This window comes from Tenebrio molitor, chromosome 1 (assembly GCF_963966145.1).
Source record: "Tenebrio molitor chromosome 1, icTenMoli1.1, whole genome shotgun sequence".
Lineage (NCBI taxonomy): Eukaryota > Metazoa > Arthropoda > Insecta > Coleoptera > Tenebrionidae > Tenebrio > Tenebrio molitor.
Window position 1 is genome coordinate 42,024,277 of NC_091046.1, and position 23,139 is coordinate 42,047,415.

Sequence of the window (23,139 nt, forward strand, 5' to 3'; positions counted from 1 at the left end):
AGGAAAAAGGCGTTAGAGACCCGTCAAAATAAACTGCACAGTTTAAATTTAGCCCCAGGTGCTAACAGACCTCCAGATCGGCGTCGTCGAAGCTGGGAGTCCGGTGCAGAATTCCGTTGCAGTAGCTCGAACTCCTCTTCAGTCCCGTCGACTCTTTGTCGTGTCTCTTGTGGTGGTGGTGTTTCATGCAGCTCACGATTTCCGGCTCGCGGAAAGAGAGCTTCTTCCGGGGCCTTTCCAGGGCCAGGGCGGCGGTCTCTCTGGCCTCGCTCACTTTGTCGACGCACACCGTCGCCGGACGGCATCTCTTGATCGCCTCCTTTTCCTCGTCGGAGTCGTGCGTGATCTCTATCTTGATCGGGTAAGCTCCGACGGAGTTCTGCTTCTGCAGCGAGTTCTTCTTGCACGTGTTGGCGTTGGCGTACACGTGGTTCTTGTCCTTGTTGGGGCAGTGCTTGAAGAAGTAGTCGATGGTGGCTTGGGTCATCGTCTTCTTGTGGTGGTCGGCGTCTATGCTCTTGGTGGCCTTCAGCACCTCCCCCAGGTTCATCAGCTTGTTGCGCGCCTTGGTCAGCACGTCTTGCTTCTTCTTGACGACCACCTCGGGGTCCGGCATCTCCAGGCTGGCGTGGCGTGCTCTCACCATTCTCCCCTCTTTACTCATCCTTCGGGGACATCGTCGTCCACACCTCGAGAGGACGCGGCAGATATCTCATGCTTTGCGAGGAGAAGCACCGCGTCGGCACCGCGAACGATTCGGTTCTGGCGGGTCTGGCTGAAGGCGATGCTTCAGGTGGCCGACGAACTGACGAACTGATTAGGATGGAGTTGGCAAGTGGCGTCGCGACGAGCGGCCTCGCAAATACACACCTAGACCGCTGTACTTGATTTTGTGAGCTTATTTATATCTTTCGATCTATTGCACTTTACTTCGAATTAAAGTCGACGCTTCGACGCCTGTCGATACCGACAACGTGGAGATTTTTCAGGACGGGGTCGAGTGCGACCGAAAGTTGGATGGGAGGATCGGAACGACTTCTATTTCGGGGAAGGTTTTGCTCGAGACCGCTACTCGGGCGACTTTATTCCGAGAAAAGTTTGTTGATTGTTGGACGCGAATAGCCCGCAATTAATGGTTTCTAAAATTGCCATTAACGAATCTGCGGTTCAGCTGAAAATTAATGCGAAAATTGGGTGCTTCGATTCGCAGTCTTTCAGGCAAGAAATCGATTCGCCAAATCAATCAAACCTCACAACAACAGGGAATTCGATAACTGCAGAAAACCAAATTTGCAATTTACAACAAACACAAACATCATAACGAACTTTGTCAAAATCAGAAAGTGGGTCTCTTAAACACCAACCACCACAATAAGACAAGAAGAAAACTTCTTCCCGCGTTGGAGAGTTTCCACGACAACTTAAAAATCCATTATCCTTAATGACTCTATCGAAGCTTTTCCAATGTTTTTTTAAAGATGACACCTCTTTAACGCTTGTAATGCAAGTGTTGATTAAACCGCCTGTTGGTGGTGAGAATTGATCGCCTTGGCTAGCCATTTAGCCAAAATTCTTTTGTGGATACACATATTTTTGGCTAACCAAAACAAACAAAATGAAATTTTAGTGGTTATTGATCCCGTCATATGGCCAGTGGGTCAGGTCAAGATTTCTATTTTCATTGTCCCTTTTTTTCTTTCGTCTGTCATTGTCAAAATTTCAGTCAAGAATAATCGTTGTGAAACAGGTTAACTAAACAGAAGCCTAACAGAAATTTCCTGTCCGAAAAAATAAAATGACAAACGCGCTTCGGCTATTAGCGTACAACAACCTAGTTTCATAAAAAGAAAGAGAAATTAGACCTCCAAGAACTATAACCGTCGGAAATGTCTTTAATGTTGATATACAAAATAATATTGTCTCGAGTTACTAGATTTTAAAATAAATAGAAGTGGGGTTTTATGCCAAAGGATTGTAGATTTGAAGTATGAATAAAAAGGGAGTCAAAATTGAATTTTCGATGAGGTTTACTTTAGCAGTAATTGCATTGACCAAATAACGTCATCCTATATTGAATCATTTCTACAACAATGCAGTTCTTAACTGCAAATAGGCAACAGTAGGAGTTTCGCCAAACTAGGTCAGCAAGATTAATTGCATCAATCTCTTATCAGACGAGCAAGTTCTGTTGCATTAATAAAACCCATTTATCCATTTTATAAGTTCATTAAACCTGCATTTACATCTACTGAACTAAAAGATATGAAAAAAATCATCGGACATTTTTTAAAATCTGGTCTTTTCATTTCTTATTTTCTCTGAAAACTCTAAAAAGCGAAATAACGAAATTATTAGCCAATATTTAACCGGTGCCCCTGTGGTGTAACACGAGTCATCCATTTGCATTGGATGACAGATGTCAAAATCAAAATCAAAATCCGTCTCGTTCTTCAATCTCTGGGCTCAAAAAGACTCACTTCTACTCTTAATGATATAATCTACTATTTTCTGTTTCTGCTAGTTTTAAACAACTTCAAAAATAATGCATTAATAGTATATTAAAACATAAGTTGCAGAAGGCATCTATTCAAGCACGAATTTGAAATTCGGAAACAAGCCGCGTAGCGGCGAGTTGAGGAACAAATGAGTGCTTGAATGACCTTCTGCAACGAATCTTTTATACTATTTTTTCTATTTTGTCGCTTTATACCATTTTATAAATTAAAAAAATAAAAATTTTAAATGTAGGGAATTTTGCGCTGGTTGGTGACATTTTCTATGTGGCATAATTTTAGCCGGCTGTGAAAAAAATTAATTTAAAACGTCAGGTTTTTTATTTTCGCATTTGATGTTTGAAAATGAATGCTGAAGAAAGTTTATCATTAATGCCCCCGCAAATTAGGCAAATTGCACAAAAGACGTTAGAAAATTTACCAAATCCCAGTATGAAAATTAAACGTTTTATTCATTGTTATTTATTAATTTGCTTTGTTCTCTGCGAGATTTATTTTTTGACGTCTGTCAGTTGACACTTCACGCTACCAACATCAATACAGTAAATTTTACTAGTCTATTCTAACACGCCAACGACCTATTAAAGCACTCAAATGACGTCATTTTGGTGCTAGAATAGACTTATTCTAAACGCAAAATAGAAAAAAAAAAATTCTGAACCTGATGCAGTGCATCTAAAATATGTATGCATTTTACTTTGGGAAAATTTGGTAGTTTAGCTTTTGAGAATTCCAAATTTGGAAAATGTGTGAGAGTTATAAAATCCCACAAAAATCTCAGACGTGTTCATCTAAACAAAAAAGTTTCACTACAAACTCACCGCAACAAACAACTTTTATTAGATAATCCACCCACCATCCCAATGTAAGCTTTTAAAAATATTTGCGAAGAAATTAGACAAGAATGTATGTATTCACACGTCGTGTTCACGATACGAAGAAATCGATGGCCAACTTCCTGTGATGTTTCCTTCTTTCGCACAACAAATCCGATAAATATTTTCGTTGGATCGATTTTGAAAAATTTTGTGCCATCAATCCCCGTACGGTGAGACCAGATACAAAAATAGTCAGGTCCGTGTGAATTTCTTCCAGCATCGACGCCTGTTTTCCTTCGACTACACGTGCAAAGACGCGTCGCCATAGTTACATCCAAGAGAAGAATGTGCAGTAAATTTTAATGTTCTCAAACGAGCTGATGTGCGAAGAGGGTTCTTGCACCTTTTGATCCCGCAGAATAAGCCGGCCAATTTACGAGATTTCCTTTCATTTAAACGTCACTTAATACCGAAATATGAGACTAAATTAGTCGGAATCGTGTTCAAAGAGGCTTTGTATTTCAGATTACAATGTAGACACGTGACTACTTGTAGTTCCGGATTTAATTAGTGCCGCTTGATGCGAATTGCGAATGCTGCAGGTGATTTCGATTTGATAATGACCGAAGGGAGAATTAGTTGGGGTTTCCGGAATTGTTGGAGGGAGGAACAAAAATGTCAAACAATTGCAAACTGAGAGAAAAAACAGATCTCAAATCTTATTAATCACTGAACTGTACGAATATTCTCGAGAAAAAAATTGCAGCATATGATTTTTTCCAATCACTTCAAGCCGTGCAAAAGGAAGATATCATAAAAAATCTGTTTAAAACGTATTCGTATACAGTGCAGGACTGTTGTAGTAAACCGTTCCAAGTATGTTTCATACTTATTCTAAGCTGAAGAAACTTGACGAAAAAAAGATCCCATCGACCATTCTAAAACTGCAAACCACATTTTTTTTGTGATCCGCTTGAAGATAAAACAGTATATTATCATTCAGAGTAGAAGGTCTATTTGTGCTTCGCCCAGTTGCCGACCACGACGGAAGACGCTCCCGGAGCTCATTGAATTTCCAACGTGTGAGAAGATGTACTCCTTTTCGTCATAAAATGGAATTATCACGTCTCGACGGCGCGATTTTTACCGACGGATTGATGGGTTCCGAAGCGAAAGCCCTTAAAAGTTCATTACGAAACTTTGATATGATTTCATAAATTGGACCAGCAATTCTATGATATCTCTAATAAAGATTTTGGTGCGAGAGTAACACGAGATTAAATGGGCTTAAACGAGTATAAATCTGGCTGAAAGGTGGAGATAATTGCCAGAACAACTGGCTGGAAACTGGAAAGTAATTAAATCAACCTGGCCGTAAGACGATCAGAAAAATCTACTGTTGCTGATCATCCTGGAGTGGAGCGTGGGTTAATCAATACAGGCAAGAAAAATAAAGAGAAAATTAAAAAAAAATAGATTCAGAAAAAATATGAAGATTTCTCTCTAAAATAGCGATTTTCACCGATTCATAAAAAATCTGTTTAAATCGTATACAGTGCAAGACTGTTGTAGTAAACCGTTCCAAGTATGTTTGATGCTTATTCCAAGCTGATGTTAATTACGAGAAAAACTTATCTCGTGTCTGAAGAAACTTGACGAAAAAAAAATCCCATCGACCATTCTAAAACTGCAAACCACATTTTTTTTTTGTGATCCGCTTGAAGATAAAACAGTATATTATCATTCAGAGTAGGTCTTTTTGTGCTTCGCCCAGTTGCCGACCACGACTTCGTCTCGGTGTTCAATCTCTCGGTTTAGCACAAAAAGACTCACTTCTACTCTTAATGATATAATTTACTAAAATAGGAACATGTATGTAGGTAAATATTGGTTTTTTAGTTGTTCCACATAATTTAGTGGGGAAGTAACTGTTTGGTTTATTGTATATTAGTAGTAGCGTGGCAACTATTCCTAAAATGTGAGTAAACTGAACGTCATAAATCTCAGCAATAAAAATTTTTGGCCGATAAAACAGTTAGCTAACAGTTTTATCGTCTCGTGGGGTCCGCGATTGGCGAAATTGGACACGTTAATTGGTCAATAATATTCGTAGGGGAAATAATCGCGCAAAATCGCAATGCTGCGCTGTCTTTATGGTCGTTTCTATTGCCAACGTCTTAAATAAGAATCAGGCCCAAAGCCACGTTCCAAATTGCAACGCGAAATGCACATTGCTTATGTATTAGCTTGCAGGTGCGCCACTTCATAAGCCAACACAATGAGCAAATCTACTTTTAATTTATATCTTGGCAGCGCTTCAAAATTATGATTTATAATAATGTCTTGAGCTCACGGGAAGTAAATTGGAGATAAAGTAACTGTTCGGGTGATGGAGGTCGAACGGCACATTTTTTTTTCAGGAGCAGGAGCGATTTCCACGGGGACCTGACGAAACAGGCACGATTAATCGGCGACATTTCTCACAAATCGTCGGATTTGTCAGCGACGTCGATAAATTAAAAAATATTATCAAAACAGTGCCAACATCAAAATATTGCGACTTTTACAATATCGATATTATAAATTCCGCCTTTCTGGCTCGTTTTCCGCTACCGTGCGCACAACATGTTTATGCGTTCCGAGCTTTCGCACTGATTACTCACAATGTCTGGGTAAATTACCACGATGCATTAGCAGTCCATTATTTTCGGTTATTTTGCGTTTCGCGTTTTGCTGTGTATCAGGACGGCCGTTATCGAATTGATAGCGTGAAAAATCCGACGGTGAAACTTCAGTCTCGCCTGAATCAGGATTCAGGAATTTATAATGAGATGAGCCACTTCGAGCCTTCTCACGAACTGAATAAGATTTTCAAGGGAACGGTTCGACTGAGCCGGGTGGAGGTAAAAATTTTATCCGTCAAACTTTCAGAGATCGGAATCGTTTAAGACGGGCCGTTTAAACGAATAAAATTTAAGTCACGACATTTAAAGTGGAAAGAAAAAATTAAATATCTTGGCGAAGTTCGTGCCCGGGAAGCGCTGCCTGTGACAAGGGCGAATCTCTGACCTACCCTGATTAAAGACAAACGATTTTTTTTCCTCAAATGGGAGGGAGAGACGACGAACCTATTATGTCTAATGAACTCGGTAAAGAGTAAGAATTAAAACGACACGGCATACACAACTCATGTTAATTTTTCTTAAGCTTACTTGTGTTCACCAATAATTACGATTTTGAGTTGATGAAAATGAAAATTAAAAGCGAAAAATGTTAGTTCCAATTAATTATCAATTACAGCTCAGTTGCAATTTTTTTTAGTTAAAAATCTCATTAAAAGAAAATTCCTCCTAAAAGTTTAAGGGAAAGTTGGACAAAAGATTTTTTGTCGAGTAAAAAAGAAAAAAGGATCAATCTATTACGCCTAAAGAATCCAGTAAAATGTAGAATTAAAAATAATGGGCGTACACAATTAATAGCATATTATGCTACGCGGTTGGTAAGTGCTTGTAACAACCACGTCGTGTGTGGTATTTTTCGCGCCATTACGTTTATGTAAAAAAACCGAAAAAGTGTCTAATTTTGTTCAACAAATAAATAAATAATGTTTGTCTTGATTATTACTTATTTGGCACTGTTTTTTTTTTTTACAGAATAGCATTTGTGCTGTTATATTTTCTTATTTCGTCTTCATTCCTCGTGTAATTATTGCCCTCGCTGCTCGGGACAAAAAGATGCACTTTAGTCCCTTGTCATGTAATACACTATTATAGCAGGTTCAAAAAACTATAAATAAGTATTATAGAATTATTACAGTTGATTGACAACTGGATCTTTAATTTTACATTTGAATCTGCTCTTTTTTCTGAAATGGACAAATCGAGGTAATACAAATACAAGAATAAATTAAATATTCTATAAATTAAAAACATGTTTCATTTGTGTGTTGTATTTTTTTGCTGTTAGGAAAAACTTTTTAAACTGCAACTTTAATAAAAATTTAAATTAATAACATAAATAAAATAAAAGTTTTAGGAAGTACTGTTTGCTAGAGTTTATAATTGAAATAAAGTCTGACGTCAATGTAGATTTCTAATTCTTAAACATTATTATCAGTCCTAAATTCTTTCTAAATATGAAATCTAATTATAAATGATTGTCTCATCGCAGTAGGCGTTGGTGATGTAGTTGAATGCGCCGCAAGCTTTATAACATGAGTGAGAGTAGCATCGCCGATGGGTAGCGCTGCTGACGTTTGTCTACTAAGAAGTTTGTCTAACGTTGCGAAGCTAGCGGCACATCCCAAATTTGTGTGGATTTTCAACGACAACTGGGATGGGACAATAATTTATAATGACCCTGTATAACATAAATATAAAATGTATAACAAAAAAAAAGAAAGAACTTCCGACTAACGGTGAATATTTTTACATCAAATAGAACACATGTTTTCCATTTTTAACACGACTTAATGTACAAATAAAACGCGATGTTTTAGCGACAGCCGTGTATAAATTTCCACAATTTATTCCAATACAGCGTCGGAATATTCGTGTGTGGAAAGCATGACGATATTTATCCCGATTTTTTGGAAAAAGAAACCGTAAATCACCACATGTGTTTCCGCATCTGAATATCTCGACGAACTTTTTAGACGCGACGCCCGAAATTTACTTTAAATCTCAACGACAACATCGTCTTTATTGCTTCGACACGAAATTCACACACTTAAAAATTTTCCCAGAAAATTTATTCGCCAATTTGCTGCATTCGCCACCGGCGAGATAAGGAAACGAGCTTTACTAGAAAATTAGTAACACTTATAAATAAGGAACCTATCTCTCTGGCATCTCGGTTCGCTTTAATTGCATTTTCTTATTTCCAACCGTCGCTAAATTTTTATATTCGCTCGAGCCAAATATCAATCTACAAATCACATTCTGTTGTCGTTTTATGGGAGACTGTCGAACAAGTGACATTCCTCCTCCATTGCTTTCAGAAACTGTTACGTAATAAACACGCAAAAGAGGTAATTTTTGCTCGTTTTGAGTAACCACCGTGCCCACCCTTGAAATTAACCACAGTGGAGCTTCCGTTAGGCCGCAATAAATTCAAAAACGTCTCTGCACCCAGTACGGCACTTACATTTTTACTGTTAGGTTTATGTCGAAGATAAAAGATGAACGTCGGTTAGACGCATATGATGGAACTGCTTCCGAAAGACATGGAGATGGGGAATCTTCGATCGTCCGGGCTAATTTAGGATTTGTGTCCTCGACAAAAACAAGAAGGGAATTTGGACGAAATTTAGTATTGCTATTCTCGTAAATTTATTGTTGGGTTGAGAAATGACCAAGAGCAAAGCGATTAATTTGTATATGAAAATTTCGTCACCGATTTCTGCACCCCCTGCAGAAATTTAATATTAAAGGAGGTAGCGTTTTGATTAATTAAGCAAGTCGAGGAAGCAGCGCAGGTGGCACAATAATAACATTTAATAATTAGAAACTCGCTAGAAATGTTCGCAGTCGGAAGACGCTCCCGGAGTTCATTGAATTTCCAACGTGTGAGGAGGTGTACTCCTTTTCGTCGTAAAATGGAATTATAACGTCTCGACGGCGCGATTTTTACCGACGGATTGATGGGTTCCGAAGCGAAAGCCCTTAAAAGTTCATTAGGAAACTTTGATATGATTTCATAAATTGGACCAGCAATTCTAATGATATCTCTAATAAAGACTTTGGTGCGAGAGTAACACGAGATTAAATGGGCTTAAACGAGTATAAATCTGGCTGAAAGGTGGAGATAATTGCCAGAACAACTGGCTGGAAACTGGAAAGTAATTAAATCAGCCTGGCCGTAAGACTATCAGAAAAATCTACTGTTGCTGATCATCCTGGAGTGGAGCGTGGGTTAATCAATACAGGTCAGAAAAATAAAGAGATTTTTTTTTAAATAGCGATTTTCACCGATTCCTGAAATGAAAGCAAAGCCATCACTTACAGAAAAATATATTTTTGGTTCGATTTAATCGAAGCGTGTGGCATCAATCCGTGAAAAAACAATCTCCTCGAAAAGGTTAAGAGACCACACTTCGCGATTGCACGTAAAAAATTACTAGACACTTGTCGCCCGGAGGAAACATTTTGACGTGGTTTCCGGTAGAGTTTCTTTGCCACATTGCCGCAAAGTACGAGCTCGTTTTATTGATTCCAACTATAATCCCATTCCTCTGTGACCATCACCTCCTCGAAAAGGTGAGAAATCCACTTCCGAGAATCCATTTTCCCCACTATATTTTTATTAGATACAAAAACAAGAAAATAAAGCAAAAGCATAACCATAAAGGTGAACGTCTCCACCAGGACAATAAACTATAAATACAGGAGTAAACTGAACTGTTCGGGGTAGTTTTCGACTAGACGGGTACGAACTGATACATATTTATTATAAAATTAATTTCACCACCTTTGGGGCTCGGAATTGACGTGGCTCGAGGCAGCAGCTTCGCCAGAACACGACAATGCCCTCACATTGCCCGCATAACGAGGGTTGAAGGTAACAATTTGAATAGGGGGATTTCAAGATACACCCTCCGGCCAGTATCGTCCTCTCGATCAGATGAAAAAATCCACTTGAAGGTATCTAGTTTGGCTCCCTGGATAATGGATGGCTGCCACGGAGGAACAGGTCAATAAACCGAGCGGCCAAGGGGATGGAAAACATTTTTGTTTGGCAGGAACACGGATCACTTTAGATGATGAAATAAATTCGTGATTTCTCAAAGGAGATTTTTGGTGGAACGGTCCCCGGGGAATTCACGTTCGTCAACTGTCACAATAAACAGTGCAAGGAGTTAAATTTATTAAGGTTATTCAAGGGATAATTGCAGATTTGAGCTAAGTCGGCAATGTTAAATAATAATAACATTTTGAGGTCTTCTTAAAAAGTATGACAACTGTTTGCGTTTGTAAAAAATAATAAGTCGCGCATGGCGTAGCAACCGCGAGGAACAATTTTAATTTTCAAATATTAAAAATCAAACTAAATTTAATTTTTAAAGATTGTTTTTTCTTGGTCTAGTCGTGGAAAAAGTATAATCTCCAACTCGCGTATAATGGCTATTATTCACTCGATGATTCCACCACTCGCCTACGGCTCGTGTTGGAATTTTCATCCTCTTGAATAATAGCCACCATTATACGCTCATTGAAGAATGTACTATTCCTTTGTATAGTAAGTGTGGTGTGAAAAGAATTGATGTCAACTTGTAGCTGCATCCTGGGAATCCCCCAACTGAATAAATGTTTAATATGTCTCCAACTTGAAACAAACACTTCTCGTTGGGGTTTGTACAGGGATTTTTATTAGTTCTGCTTGCAGTTAAAATCACGAGAGCGGGAAACTGTACACTATACAAATTACGTCTACAAACATAATAATAGGTTTTGTAAACAACCACATACATTTGAATGACCATTGTGCATTGAGGTAAGGTTGTTTGTTCTTGTTACATAATTCCCGACGAGGTGTTTCAAGTGAAAACGCAAAAAGCTCTCTTTAGATGGAAAATAATACCACTTTTATGTGACAGATAAATGGTACAGTAAAATCTCACACGTGGCTTCAAAGGCGAGAATTAATTGAGAATCAGATTGTAAATAAGCCGTATCTATTTGTGAGCATCTTCACTCAGTACTGATGGTAATGAGCTCGCATTGAGTAATAAGTTTTTGCACAGACGATGGTCACCACAATTTGATACATGGCCAAGCGCAATTTGCAGGCGATTAATCTTGTTAAATGCTAAAAAACGGCATTAATTCAATTTAGAAAAAATCTCTCAGCTCGGAAGCTCCGTCGGCGAGCACGCTAACACTTCTCCGGTGATTAGCAAAATGAGTGTGGGTTTTATGCGACCTCGTGAACGGGGTGATTGTCTGGGGGTTGCAACCTATCAGAAATCAATAGTGCAGATAAAGCTCGCCTAAATGCGATCTGGCAGCGAATGGAAATTACGGAAGACCGCACAATCTGTGGACTTATCGGAAACAAATCGATAAAGAAACGCAAAAGGGAGGAATTTAAACAGTATAGACTGTCGACGAGAAATTAAATTAGTCGCTTCATTTAAACTTGCCCCTACAAAAAAATATTTCCAGTTTGTTTTGGCGAAATTTTACTTCCGTTTAATCTGATAAAGAGCCGCTCGACATTCGCAAAGTTGGAAACGAAAGAGAATTGAAGAAGTTCCAAAATTAGTGCCAAACGAGTATCACGTTGGATTTTTTTTGAACATTCCGAGAGACGTTAATTAGATTTGTAAAGTGCAAGAACGAGAGCTAACGGATGTGCCGCCTTTTTGCCAGAAGGAAACTTCCAATCCGACTAATTGTTCGTGTGGGGTTGTAATTGCAGTGAAGGGGCGAATTTATGGTAAGTGGTCGTTTATTAGAGGACACGGTTATCATAGCGACTCCACATTTCCTGAGCTTCCTTGCGTGTTTTCCTCGAAGGAAGCCGGGTCGGGTCCATTGTCGTTCACGAATTAATGTCGTGTGTCGTCGCAATCTCTGCCAAGAAGCGTTTGCATTCATTAAATTAAAAACGACAACATTCTGGCAGATACACAAATGATGTCACGACAACGGTGACGTCCCGCAAGTGCAATCTTCCACTTCTTTTATATTTAACCGTCGGTAAATGTAATGGCGTCCCGGTGGAGGGGGCCCCACGCCACTGCCGAATCTATAATTGAATGGTGCAAAATATATTGGCCACTCATATTTTCCATCGATATTGTGCCAACGTCGACAACACGAAGAGATGATGACAGCCGGAGCAACAATATTCCCTGATATGTCATATCGATTGCCGGCAGAACACTTGGAGATCTTGAAGGGGCAAAACACATTTTTCAGGATGTGACAGTTGCATTATGAGGGAAAACGCTGCCGCAGCAAGAGCGGGATCCTCTCTCGATTCCTGACCCTATTTGTAGGAGGCCGGATTGTAAACAATTCCCGCAAACAGAGAACGCTTCCCCAATTATTCCTGCCGAGCAACAAAACGTCGTCCAACTAACAATCAGTTTTTGACAGGTTGTAGTAGGCGCGAATTCTTTGGCAGGATGACAAGAGGGGAAACTTTCCCGGCAGTCGGGAAGGCGGAAGACGTTCGTACTGACCTTCTTGTTCGACTTGAATACTGCACATTTGAAAACGTTGGAAGCTCCGTCCCTAGCTATGTAACTAAATATCTTCAGGTCCTGAGAATCGTGTGATACGTAAAATATTCTATAGATGGGGTGCGACAGGAGGAGGGGCTTGCCGTCGTCCAGCCAGTGTTTCCTCTGGAAAAAAAAAGCTCCGGTGAGTTATCGCAGCGGGACAGATGCAAATTGAAACCGGCACGCACAGATGTGTTTCGAGCGTATTTACCAAAGAAATTGGAAAACAACACGACGCACGTGAAATTTTCACAAGGAGATTAACGGTTTTCCGAAGCGTGGGGAGCACCGGCTCATTAAATTGTTTATTGTCGATGGCAATCAGCGAAAACTGGCGGATAATGATGCAGGGCGGGATGTGTGAAAGCTGGCGATAAACATGAAACGGCGGAGCTTTTGCAAAGAACGAGGTCGGACTTATAACCTGGAGAAAAATGTGTAGTGACAAAAGGAAAGCCCGGGAAAATAAAACTCTTTAATAAAAATCTAGTGTTTTCCCCTTTCCCATCCAGGCCATTTGCCGGGGCCACAACCGTTAAAAGTATTTTCTTGTACGTGCAGTCGGAATACAAAAGTTTCAACATCTCCCCCCTGTTACCTTTTTCTTTTTCCTGAGCGTAACCTTAACACCATCCACCGAGACCTCTATTGTCACCTTCTTCTTCTTAATTCCCTTCGCTTTAAATTCATACTGAAACAAACATTAATTTAATCAGACCGGAGGGCCGTAAATCTCCACGACTTACGCGTATCCTCCGCATGGCCGCCACGATTTCCACCCTGCTGGTCGGCCGGGGCACGTCCAACATCCCGATGTACTGCAAATAAAAACGGGAATTAGACCGGGATCAAGCGGGACAATTCACGGGAGCGTTCCCTTCTCACGTTAATAAATAAACAAAGAAACAAATTTAGCGCCCGGAAAATTTCGACGATCCGGCGTGTTATCGTTGGCACCTTTGTTCCGGGAATTCCCCGATGCACTGCTCGAGACCAAATTGCCAAATCGATACCACATTTTGGATTGACGAAATATTGACCGACGGACGGATTTATCGCCGCCTCTGAATCGGTTGGCACTCAGCTCTCTGGCAATTTCCCGATTTATTACGGAAGCGTCGGTCTGCGAAATGGTGCAGTTTGCCTAATTTCGGGACCGAGTTGTGCAAAATTTGACCCCGACTCGAGACGACTCGTGATTTATTAAAAGTGTATCGCAAAGCTCCCCGGATTGATTGAGATACAACCATCTCGTACACGTGTTTTGACATGTTCGCTTTCATGTTATTTTTACGCGGTCGACTTGCGTTTATTAATTTTTTCCGTGCTGCCGCTAATATTTTTCGGTCCATTCTAATTTCGGGATGAAAGATTTGTGTCGGCCGACAATATGTTACCACATCCAACGGGAAGGATGCGCCGGTTCGCACGTTTTACGAGATTTTTCAACTTGAGGCCTTGAGACGCTGAAATCTCAAATGACAGATGTATGGCCGCACTGCAAAAAAAGAAAAACCCGAAAATCGCAATGGATTACAAAACTGGACGCAGTTTAATTAAAAGCGCCAGGAAAACAGGACGAAAAGGAAAAAGTTAATCATTTTCGCAAAACCCGGAACACTCAACACCTTCCGTATAAAAATCGTAATAAACGGTCCACCTTGTCCGAAGTGAATTTAATAAATTCAACATAATTAAAACCGGATGTAGGAATACAAATTGTCAACGAGATCCTTTTTTTAATTGGAGCTGTTGCGCTAAATTAGCTTAATGTAGCTTACTGTAAAAATGTGTAAACGCACTCGGCAAATTAATCGTCTTTTTATTCGGGCCCAACCGCCCCGACATTGTAACAAGTTTTTCTGTTTTGTAGGAGAAAAACTCCCCTTTGAAAATTACGATATTACTCGATATTTGTACAGTGTCGAGTTGATATTTCAGTGGGAGCATTACATTTCCTTCACAAATTTTCCACATTGCACATGAATAAATATTTGAATTTCCCAGTCCTAAAGAAAAATCGAAAATTCCTTGTTTACCGCGGCCAGGATCGACAGACACCGAAGCCTCGAGCACAGCTCGAATGTCGAAGACGTACAATTTCTTGGCGAATTACAAGATAGGTTCGAGCATGTGTTTCACGTTACACATGTCATGCCACACGATGCGGTCATCAGACATGATTGTGTTTCTAATACAGCGTTGACGGGAAAATAATAAACAACACCGACATGTGGACGTGCACAGTCCATTTATCATCGCAACTTCCTCGGATGGAAACTCTCGCAGGAGCAAAATAGAAAAATTAGAGCGTTTTGTTTGTTGCTCGACAACCGAAAAGCTTCGGTCTGGCTGGAAGCGAACTTCTTGAACGGATTTATTGCAGACATCGGAAATGTGGGACGCCTGTTGATATGCAACCAATTTTACAGCAACGCTCATTACGGGATCAAATTGCAGCCGAAAAGCTCACCTAGCAGCAAAGTCAACGCGGAAGCGAGTCCAGCAAACCGTGCTAAGCTGATTGCTTTCATCTCAGGGCGAATATAAAACACCCACACGTTGATACCCAATTAAGAATTGAACGTGTGTTCATCAACCGACGACCTAAAAGAGCAGGAGCGACGGGTTAACGTACGCCCCTGATTTCTGAAAACAGCAGTAATGCGATCACTAATTATACGCGATGGTCACCGCGTCGCGGCGCCACGTTTATTTCGGGCGCACACATGTGTTATGACGTCACTCCTGCTGAAATACACAGGTGATTGTTTTATTTGTGGCTCGTACACGCTATAGTAAAACGCTACTAGCGAAAAGACAAGCGTAAGGACGATTTTTCGAGCCAAAGGCACCAGGACATCGGTCGAAATATGCGTGAAGGTGGGGACACACGTTGACAGATCCTAGCGTACAAGGAATTTGGAGAAACGTCAATGTTAACGTCATAATTGCAAGAATATTATTCAGTGAAAGGGACAGTGTTGGTGGCGAGTATTCTCGATCTATTTTTCGGTGAGGAGGCGGCCTCAGGGGCCACCCTTCCCGAATCTCACCCTAAATAAATGGATCGCTTATTAATATGCTCGAAGAGAAGCGTTTCGGTTCAGCCGATAAATCCATTAATCCATGGCACAATATTGCACGGGAATTAGCAGACGATAATTCATCTGTGAAATTCAGGAGGGCATATCGTCGACGAAGACAAACAGAGAGGGAATGGTGACTTTGCATGTTGAAACGTCTGTGAGTGGCTCGCCACCTTGACATTTCGAGATTCTACCTTAGTACTTATTTTAATGATACAGTCAGTGTTTGGTTGTCGGTGCCAAGCATCTGTTGAGACCGTTTCTAACAACATTTGTTTTACATTACCGTGTGTCCACAATTAGGCAGAGATGTTCGAACGGTCGAAAGCGAGTTTAATCAGAAAAAACCGGAGTTTTTGCCGTATCTGTCTCGAGATAGCAAATCGCCAGCAAAAAGGGAATTAAACGTTCGCTCTCGGTCTGATCTTATAGTCCGGGAAATGCCAGATTAAATACCTACAAGGACCGCTCCGGAAGGTCGAAGATGAAGCTGCAGGTCACGAAGGGTGCATTTCCGGAGTGAGGTTGGAGGAAGGGTTGCGTGATTTGCATAGCATCGGAGTACTTGGCAAATATTGGCGTAGGGTTGAGGTATCGAATGTTGAGAGATCCAATTACGTTAATTCTAAAATTGGAATATTCAAAAAAGCGATTTTGACTGCCCCCGCGGTCGAAACTTTTCAAAGTAAAAATAGCACTTTAGCGCCATGCTTTTTGCTAACAATCATAAAGCAAAAATTTACAAATGTAAGAAAACATTGCAGTGGCACACTATTGAGACTACTGCCGCTGTCAAAATAAACTCCAAGAGAATTTTGTTTTATAAACTTTGGACTGAATTATTACCAAATAGAATTTGTACCTATTTTCACTTGTTTTCCTGGTTTTTTAAATTTTGTCTGACAAATTCCGAGTAGCAATTTTTATGCCCCTTTAATTATCGTCCAATAAAATCCTTCAACATAACTTATTATGTTTGCGTTTTGTAAACTTTCGATTAAATTTAGTGAAACTCAGTATATAATAAAACCACGATCTAATTGAGTTCGGGTTCTAACTTTGGCCAGCAATAAAACGGCCATTTCGCTATTTGACATGACTGCAAAGCTAATGCACATTTTGAAACCATTTTCCAATAAAACAGATCGCACCGAAACCAGGAAATTCGATTAGTCCCGAATCTACGGCCGTTATTTTCCGATTGTTTTTAAGACTAGGAAATCACCAACGCGAGTTTAATATTGACGACATCGTCTGGAGATGTCAGAGCTGATGACATTCCCGTTTACAATGGGACATCATTGACACCTGCACCCATACGTGGTGATTTGGAAGATGGATGCACACGTCCCGGCCAGCTGCGTCCCTTTTATTTACTTTAAGCGGAGATTTCACGTCCATTGTTACCCCTTGTAATGTAAAAATTCCAATTACGTCAAGTCGGCTCCCATTTCCGATTACAAATATTTATGTCGGTTGTTTCGGGGTGTGGCCGCGATAAATAGACGGTTGCACCATTCACGAAGAAACTATCCAGTCGGCCGTTAACAGAAGCAACAATTTTATTGCATCCATGTGTGCAGCTACCGTACTCCAAGTCGCTGCATATGCAAATTCGGACGTCCAATAAAAAGAAGTAATGGACTCGAGACATTGAATTTATCGGACGTGCCTGTTACTCGCACATCTTGATAGCGCCTCGAGGAGAATAATAACGTCTTCATGATCTTCGGACAAAAAGAGGGCTTTGTCTTCGTGTTACGTGATTTTCTGAATGACGTGATTCCGCTGGTTAAATGTCGAAGACGGTTGTTTGGAAATTTCAGGTTAAGAGCTGATACAAGAGAAGAGCTTGTGGCATTAATTCTTCTAAGTGCATTTGCAATTAAAATTGCAATCGAGATGTAATATTTCAACGTCAACTCATGTGAAGTTTGAACTAGATTATCGAACAATTTTAGTTTTTTCTATGAGGAAATAGTCCAATCGATTAACTGTTATAAGCTTTTAACAAAGATAAGTGGAAATAACGTCCAACAAAAGAAAGGCAAGCATGTGATAGATATTTTTTATTTTTTGCTGCACTCAATTGCGTCAATTATTATAATCTTATGAAACAATTATTTACCAAGAAAAATCAGAATGATTGTTTGTAAATAAAAAAATTTAAATGAAAAACCAATTAACTTCATAACAGAAATCTGCATTTATCTAAAAGGTAATTTAACATTATGCAATGCCATTGCCATTGAAGATTCCCAGCTTCCTGGTGTTTAAAAAAATTGTTAATGAGTTGATTATAACGTTAATGCATTTGCACCATCATTACGAGGAAATTACACCAAACAAATTATCCTTTTATTGTTTCCTGCACCATCACAGTCTACGTTCTTATCTAACGCTATCAGAAATCTATTTCGTATTTAATCTGTTGACGAAACCCTCTTTAAATTTTTTTACGATTGTGAAAAATAATCTCGAGGTGGTCGAGTTTTCTTTGTATTTTCCTCTACCAGAAAGTAATGATCATTTTTCGACTAAATCGGGTTAATCCGTTTTTATGTGGTAAATTTTTATTGGTGCCATTTTAATCGTACCTGATGCAATTTTTCTATTGGATGATTATTGCAGACGTGCGATTTTCTTATAAATAAAATTTAAAAAATTGTATTTCTCCACGACTATTAAGTTCAATTTTCGGAGACTGTTTTTTTTTTGTATATTCGTGGAGAAAGTATAGTCTTCTACTCATTATTATTCACTCGGATGATTCCAACACTCGCCTACGGCTCGTGTTGCAATTTTTATCCTCTTGAATAATAGAAATCATTATACACTCATTGAAGAATGTACTAATCCTACTATAAAGTTCATCGTAAAGTAACACTGATTGATTTGTTTTACCTTCTGGACAGATGAAGAAATATTTTGATAACATTTAACTAGATTAGTTGATTTCAAATTGTACATCCATATTTTTATTAAAAATTTTATGTTTTAGCAAAACAATTTAATTGTTCCCGAAAGTAGTATCCAATAATGGAATAAAGAAAAAATTTAATTCATGTCCTTCATTTGGACAGTTAATTAACATTTAATTTTACATTACTGTACAATCCAAATAAATTAATCGAAACAGGTTCCACATTAGCAAAATTAATTAAATGCAATAATGTTTAACTGCAATATTTTAGTTGACTGTCCTTTTCACAAAATTATACAAAATATGACCGAAAATTAAAGGATAACGAGATGTACGTCTGTAAACTATCAATAATCATAATTTGAACACATATCAAACACAACATAAATAAATCCATAAATCAGGAAAATTTATTTATTTAATACTTGCCGTTGACAGATTAATGTTTCAGCCGAGAAACGACTGTAAAAATTTTCGTTACGTTTTCCTGGTGGACTGAAATTTTCCTGAAAATGTGTCACATGACTGCCGCCAGATTTTTGTTTATTTTCAACTCGTGGGTGATCGGTAACTTTAATTAAAGAATCATCGAATGCGGCATTTCGGCACGATCCTCATACATATTTGAAACACGTCCCTGGTAGAATTTCCGATATTCAAATTGAGTGGCGGCTCTATATTTATAGTGTTTCCGGTTTCACTATTTTTTATTTTAATTTTTTTCCCCGACAACAGTACAACAAATCGGTCGACTGGAAAATCATCCGGACAAATAAAGTAAAAACGTTTCGACCATCGGAAAACACAAAAACCTCCCAAAATGCCCCATTATTCCGGCGGTCACGATAATTCACGAGGCCTGAATGGCGGAGGTGAACGGCGGCACCCATATCCATTCAAATTACGAGAAGGTTTGAGCATTCATTTCTTCGGGGGTGTTTTATGCGAGCCTGGAATAGGCATTTGTAGTAGTAATCAAAGCTAGGCAGACGACGAAACGATCGTTACAAAGCCTCTCACGTCTGAAAACGCCAGAAAAGGACGTCGATAGACACTCGCCGGAGAGGAGCATTAACTCGTATCAAGGACACGGACAAGGATTCCTACATCGCCATAAGTTACCTGTAATTAATTGGAATGTCAGTTAAGGGCGTCGTAAATTTACATTCTAAATTTGGAAGGGTTCGATGGGACGCATCGAATTGTGATGAGACTGTGAAGAACTCGGTGCTGGAGAGGTAACATACAAATTGTCTGCCGAGCAGATTTGCTCAGAGATTTCAAGAATTCCAAATGTTCCACCAATTCCATAATTATTATAGTTTTTCAAAGCCTGTCCGGGAAGTACAGGTAAAATAGACAGACTAGACGGGGAATTTGTACAGTGACATAAACGTCAATAATGAATTTAACATGTCTGTAAATACGGTATGTTTCAAAAAATGTACGGTCAAGAACAATTTGCGAAAAACAAAATTTATTTTGTATCTACTTTTTTCAAATAAATACATTTATTAATACATATTAACAATTTTATTTTATAGCATTTTTTATCAGCTTGCCAACAAAACGAGAAATTTACATAGTTTACGGTGACAGGACAATTATTATTGCGTTTATCATTTGCGATATCCGGCGGCCTATTAGGCATTTATTCATCACTTTCGCTGTTGTATTACACATTTCTTCATCAGGCTGTTGCTATCGATTATAATGAACGCTCATTTTCTTATTATGCACCAAATAAGCACCAGAAATTAACGATACGATACTTGTTCGGGCAAATAAAATACTTTGGTTAAATTTAATTGTCAAATTTTCATTTGTTTTCAGTCGGTTTACTCGGTTTCGTTGTTAACTTACTAAACAGACCAACAGATGGCGCCACGGTCCAAGGTCAGAAAAGTGCGGCCGAAAAAGAGTTACTTTTCGTCCGTTTGGGAGTACGTAAAATTACCTTTTTCATTAAGGGTGTCTAAAAATTTCTTTATTACACTTTTACTTCAAACGTTACCTGCAAAAACTTACCTTCTTTTTTTATCGAATAAACTTTTATTTTATTCTATAATGTTATCCGAAGATCTCTTATTAAGTATGAGGAATGTGTTCATTTTTAAAACAAAAATTTACCTTACCGCGGTCACAGCTCACAAATAACAAATATTTTTTCTTCAAAATACTTGAACCCTACTACAAATCTATAAAATTTCTTAATACACACATTTAAAAAAAAAAAAATTTACGTTGATTGTGACTTGTTCTTGCATCAATCAAATGTTTCAGTGTGGTTAGTCACATTTAAAATAACGCGTGTTCCGAAATTAATCCATTTGGACCAGCTTGTGCATTTTTGTGCCTGCTTAAGCTGTGGTTGACGTTTTGTTCACATTCGTAAGTTTAATTTTAGGTTATGTAGGTTAGCAACGACAAGCATGTTCCAAACCACGGCAACTCCAAATGTGCCAGTTTTTGAACATCCGTTATTAGTTACATAACAGCATGTGGACTTAACCCTATACTTAAACAATTATTTAAGTTAAAAAAAGTGGTTTAAAGAATTAGATTATATTATATACCTATCATTAAATTTAACTCGTTAACTGTCTTACAGTTTAAAACCGATTATTATTAGAAATATTAACAAACAATTAAATATTGGCACTGAGGTAAGGTCTACTAACAAAAAGTATGAATTTGATGTACATATTATGTTCTTCGAGGTCGTTTTATCAAATTTTGAAAATTTAAACTACTCAGTTTTTTCAATAAAGAAAAAAATGTTGAGATTTTCCTACTATCGGTAACTGATATTTTAACCACGACAAATTTAATGTTTTTCTTTTAGTACACTCGTAAGTTTCATGTTTTATAATTCATTAGACGAATAAAGGATTCAGTTGTTGTCATCAAAGGTTATCAATTATAATGTTAGAAACTGTAATATTCTGAAACATTTGATCACATTACGTACGTTGAATCGACATAAAAACCATAAAAACCAGCAGCAATTAATCATGAAATTGAGGTGAGCAATAAGCGAACGACGAAAAGAAAAAATCTGATGCGAGTAATAAATATATGGCAAACAAAAAAAAAATGAGAGATGAAAAGTACCCCTGAAAATCCTGCAGGACGAAAATCGTTAATTTTTAACAACGGTGGTGGGAATTGTGAATAAAAAAATTGCAGATACATCTGGCATGTGCATTTTCAGAATTTCCTCGTAAGTTCTTTGTTAATTCGCAAATCCGTGTAATTTCAGAAGACCTTGTAGAATGTGGTATTGTTCTGCAAGAACGAAGGATTCTACTTATTTTAGTACTCATTGAGCTGTTGAATAATGCGATTACACAAACACAAAATTGGTGGCTCTTCCGCCAGAACCCGTCCATCTGCAATCGAACTCGTCAGCACTCGCCGTTCTTAATTAAAGTCGCCATCTCCTTTGAGCTCTTTTCCAGAAACCTCCATTCCACGATTTTATCGAGCGCGTTCGTTCTTTGAGAGAGCTGGGGCAGGCGATCGGCCGTCGTCAGCAGGTACGGAGACCACCGGATTGAAACCGGCGTGGCATTCCTGGCACGTCTTTCATCTCAGTAACGACCAAATGAGGATGCTACGTAAACGGATAATCAACTAAACTTGACCTAGGCCGCCGGTCCGTCGACATTTTTTCCTCCCCGCCTTGACGATTTATCGAGGCGCCCTTCCGACGACTAAATCCCCGGTACGAGGTCGTAAAGAGACTCCGTTCCGGAGGAAATGCGAAAGCCGTGATGTGTCCGAACCGCCTTACAACAAAACCGAATTAACTCCCCCCGAAGCACTTACAATGTGGCAAGTCGGGTTCGCGTGTTCCCCCAGGTGGGAGAGCGACAAGTCGAGATAATGCGAGATTGTTTGAGGGGTGGGTATTTTTATGGGCGATCAGTGCCCGGCGTAAAATTCCGAGGATAAGCCAGACGTGCCCATCCGACCAGCACGAACGACTCGAGTGCGGTAATTCCACATCATACACTTAATAAATTCCTAAAGATGGGTTTCACCAGTAAATTACAATTTTTGATTCGATAGCGACCATTATCTCGGTGGTGATGCCTCAAGATGATTTTTTACAAGCGCGCTAACAGTATCGGCTATTTATAGAAAATTGATTGGGGAAACAATGGACGATGCTGGGTGAGGTCTTCGAACCAACACCAAATTTATCATCGCTGGCATCTCTTCGAGTCGGCTAGTTGAGAAAGAAAAAATTTTCACTGGAAATCTAATATTTTAACGAAACACTCCCACATACCTTGAAAGTAGAAGATGCCAAGATAATTCATAATTTAAAACGTCACGTTTTCAAAATGGAATTGGTTGTGTTTTACTGGATTGTGATTGGATATGGGTGCATGACGTACATGCAGATATTTATTAATTGAGAAAATTTATCATTTGCGATATCCGGCGGTCTATTAGGCATTTGTCATCACTTTCGCTGTTGTATTACACATTTCTTCATCACGCTGTTGCTATCGATTATAATGAACGCTCATTTTCTTATTATGCACCAAATCAGCAC

At 39.0% G+C, this 23,139-nt stretch overlaps 1 protein-coding gene across 2 annotated transcripts in view; it reads right to left on the reverse strand.

Annotated features, from left to right (window-relative positions):
- LOC138131725 (carboxyl-terminal PDZ ligand of neuronal nitric oxide synthase protein) overlaps window positions 1-23,139 on the reverse strand; it is an 87,921-nt gene that overhangs the window by 15,934 nt on the left and 48,848 nt on the right. The window contains exons 3-5 of one of the 2 annotated variants that reach the window (XM_069048918.1): window positions 13,307-13,378; window positions 13,159-13,251; window positions 12,519-12,683 (exon numbers count right to left, since the gene is read on the reverse strand). In XM_069048918.1, the coding sequence (XP_068905019.1) occupies window positions 12,519-12,683; window positions 13,159-13,251; window positions 13,307-13,378 (330 nt within the window). Of the gene's footprint in view, window positions 1-70; window positions 2,435-12,518; window positions 12,684-13,158; window positions 13,252-13,306; window positions 13,379-23,139 lie in introns of those variants that run through there. The other variant, XM_069048910.1, reaches the window with a different exon arrangement.